Source organism: Rhagoletis pomonella, unplaced genomic scaffold, assembly GCF_013731165.1.
Source record: "Rhagoletis pomonella isolate Grant_MI unplaced genomic scaffold, Rhpom_1.0 Rhpom_scaffold_11094, whole genome shotgun sequence".
Classification (NCBI taxonomy): domain Eukaryota; kingdom Metazoa; phylum Arthropoda; class Insecta; order Diptera; family Tephritidae; genus Rhagoletis; species Rhagoletis pomonella.
Window position 1 is genome coordinate 1 of NW_023469619.1, and position 3,334 is coordinate 3,334.

The window sequence follows — 3,334 nt, forward strand, 5'->3', positions numbered from 1 at the left end:
TACAAACGAAATAAAGATGGCAACACCTGAGCAAAAGAAATCATTTATTAGCCTATGTGCGTCTATAATCCGAGAAAACTATAGTGGTGACCCCCTATCGCTCGACTCATTCATTGACAAAATAAACTTAATTGAAGAATTATCGGATGAAAGTTTAACTACAACATTTATAGCATTTTTAAAGTCTAAACTCGAAGGCAAAGCGCGTGAGGTTTTACCCAGTCAAATAATTTCAGTGGATCAAATAAAGGTTGCGCTACGCAGCAGAATCAAACCAGATAATTCCAAAGTTGTCTCTGGCAAAATCGCGTCATTACATATTACTAATAACAACTATGCCGATTTTGCGAAGCGAGTAGAGGATTTATCTGACGCATTAGAGCGATCTTTAATTATTGAGGGTATGACTCAAGCAAAAGCCCATGAGTTAGCGGTAGAGCAGACAGTAAATGTTTGCAGACTGAACAGTCGTTCAGAACTAGTAAAATCTATTTTAGCATCAACCACTTTTACGGATTCGAAAGATGTAGTCGCAAAAATGATTGTAGAACACAATAATGAAGTCAAAGAGCGGCAGGTGTTATCTTTTAGGTCACGGGCAAATAGACCAAATAGTTTTCGAGGAGGTTTTAGAGGGCATAACAACTATGGCTATCACAACACTAGTTTCAGATTTAATAACGGCAATACAAATAGGCACAATAATGGCAATAACACAAGGCACAATAATAATCAAAATAATTACAATAGAAGTAACAATTTTAACAATAGACAAAATAATTACAGAAATAGCACAAGCAATCGTTCGGCAAGCAACAGAAACAACTCTTCTCGTTCAAATTCTAGAAACACTTCTAATGTTCGATTTTTAAACGCCGATGCCCCTCAGGAGCGAACACTGGGGGAGCAGGAGCTAAGCAATTAAACGTAGTTACCCCTGAAAAATCAATTTACTGCTTGAACCTTAATTATTCAGATTTTATTGAATTAAATTGTACCGATTCTTACAAATTATGCTCGTTTCTCGTAGATTCACAAGCAGACATCTCTTTAATCAAGATTTCCAGTTTAGCAAGAAATTCAGCAATTAACAGTAGCAATACCATAAACATCACTGGTGTAACAACTGAAACGGTTACAACATTGGGAACTGTAAGTACAAACTTGGTTGTATCAGGTCTTTTTATTCCGCATACTCTTCACGTTGTAGATGACAGTTTTAATATACCTTCTGACGGCATACTAGGCAAGGACTTTTTAAAGACGAACAGATGTATTATTAACTACGCAAATGACAGTATAACTATCGGCATCGGGACAGAAAGCACTAAAATAGCAATTGTACACGGTTCAAATACCGACACCTTAGTCATTCCTCCAAGATGTGAAGTTTTTCGTTTATTTAAATTGACTAATTCCAAAAACCCTGTTTTCGTAGACTCTCACGAGCTTTGCTCTGGTGTTTTTACATCAAAATGTGTCGTTGACACAACAAATCCAATTTTAAAAGTAATAAATACTACGGACGAGGTAAAATACGTTCGTAACTATAACATCAAAGCTGAGGATATAAGTAACTATAATGTCTACAAAATAAACGAAACTTCCCAAGAGACAAAACGTTTAGAGGAACTAAAGTCAATTTTACAAAAACAAATGCCAAAATATGCTAAAAACAAATTGCTTGAATTATGTTTACAATATGCCGATGTATTTGCCTTAAAAACAGACCGTATGACACTCAACAACTTTTACGAACAGAAACTTCGACTGAATGACAAGACTCCCGTTTATATCAAAAACTATCGATTGCCGTACTCACAACGCGAAGAAATAAATAGACAAGTCGATACTTTACTGCGAAATGACTTAATCGAACCAAGCTCCTCTAATTATAACAGTCCATTAATTTTAGTACCAAAAAAAGATCCATCCGGCCAAAAATCGTACCGCATGTGCGTTGACTTTAGGGCGGTTAATAAAAAGCTTATCGCTGACAAATTTCCACTAGCACGTGTGGACGACATATTAGACAACCTTGGTCGAGCAAAATACTTTTCGACTTTAGATCTGTTTTCTGGTTTCCATCAAATTCCATTGCATAAAAACTCGCGAGATATAACATCTTTCAGTACTGACAAGGGAGCTTTTCGCTGGAAAGTTTTACCATTCGGTTTAAATGTAGCACCGAATTCTTTTTCTCGAATGATGTCAATAGCCTTTTCAGGCATTTCTCCAAATCAAGCTTTTTTATACGTTGATGACGTCATAGTTATAGGTTGTAGTGAGACTCACCATTTAAAAAATCTAGCTAAAGTGTTCGAAACTTGCAGAAAGTTTAATCTCAAGCTAAACCCCACAAAATGCAATTTTCTTCGTTCTGAGGTAACATTTTTAGGGCACAAGTGCTCAGAAAAGGGACTGCTGCCAGACGATTCAAAAATTAACGCAATAAAAAAGTATACAAAACCTTCAGATAAAGACGCTGTTCGTCGATTCGTTGCGTTTGCAAATTATTATAGACGCTTCATACCTAACTTTGCGTCGCTGGCAGCACCTTTAAATAGACTGAGTCGAAAAAATATAGAATTCTTATGGGACAACGCTTGTGAAACTGCATTTCAACACTTAAAATCAGCCCTAATGTCTCCTAAACTTTTGCAATATCCTGATTTTACTAAAGAATTTTTAATAACTGTGGATGCTTCTAAAAACGGGTGCGGTGCTATATTAAGCCAAAATCATAATGGCAACGACTTACCAATATGTTTCGCTTCTAAATCTTTTAACAAAGCAGAACAAAATAAACCAATCATAGAACTTGAACTTTTAGCTATATATTTCTCGATTAAGCAGTTTCGACCCTATGTTTACGGCACTCACTTTAAGGTGAAGTCTGACCATCGACCCTTAGTTTATCTTTTTAACATGAAGGACCCATCTTCAAAACTTGCTAGAATACGCCTAGAACTGTCAGAATACGACTTCACTATGGAGTACTTAAAAGGCAAATCAAACGTGGGAGCAGACGCACTTTCACGCATTACCATTAATGAACTAAAAGACTCTACAAAACATGTTTTAGCTATGAAAACGCGATCAATGACAAAAACAATAGAATTACAAAACGAAAACAACTACACGGACAACCCTACAGTACAAGTTTACGATAATTTTTCTAAAAATATACCGCGAATAGTAACGCATTTTCGCTACGATAAAGATAACAAAATTTCAAATATTCAAATATGTGCACATTTAAAACACAAAAAACACGAATTACTTAATTTTGCGAATGTTAACGAAACAACTTGTTTAGACGAGTTACTTTTGA

The 3,334-nt window shown here is 35.7% G+C and overlaps 1 protein-coding gene across 1 annotated transcript; it reads left to right on the top strand.

The window, feature by feature from the left end:
- Nucleotides 1–9: 9 nt before the first annotated feature.
- On the top strand, nt 10–1,298 carry LOC118756605 (uncharacterized protein DDB_G0289917-like). The gene is made up of 2 exons (XM_036491358.1): nt 10–1,152; nt 1,211–1,298. Exon 1 carries the CDS (start codon nt 17–19, stop codon nt 923–925), a length of 909 nt encoding a protein of 302 aa, XP_036347251.1. The 5' UTR covers nt 10–16; the 3' UTR covers nt 926–1,152; nt 1,211–1,298.
- Nucleotides 1,299–3,334: the final 2,036 nt, after the last annotated feature.

What these genes read in the sequence shown, in the direction of transcription:
- LOC118756605 (XM_036491358.1), top strand. Translation starts at nt 17, where the DNA reads ATGGCAACACCTGAGCAAAAGAAATCATTTATTAGCCTATGTGCGTCT.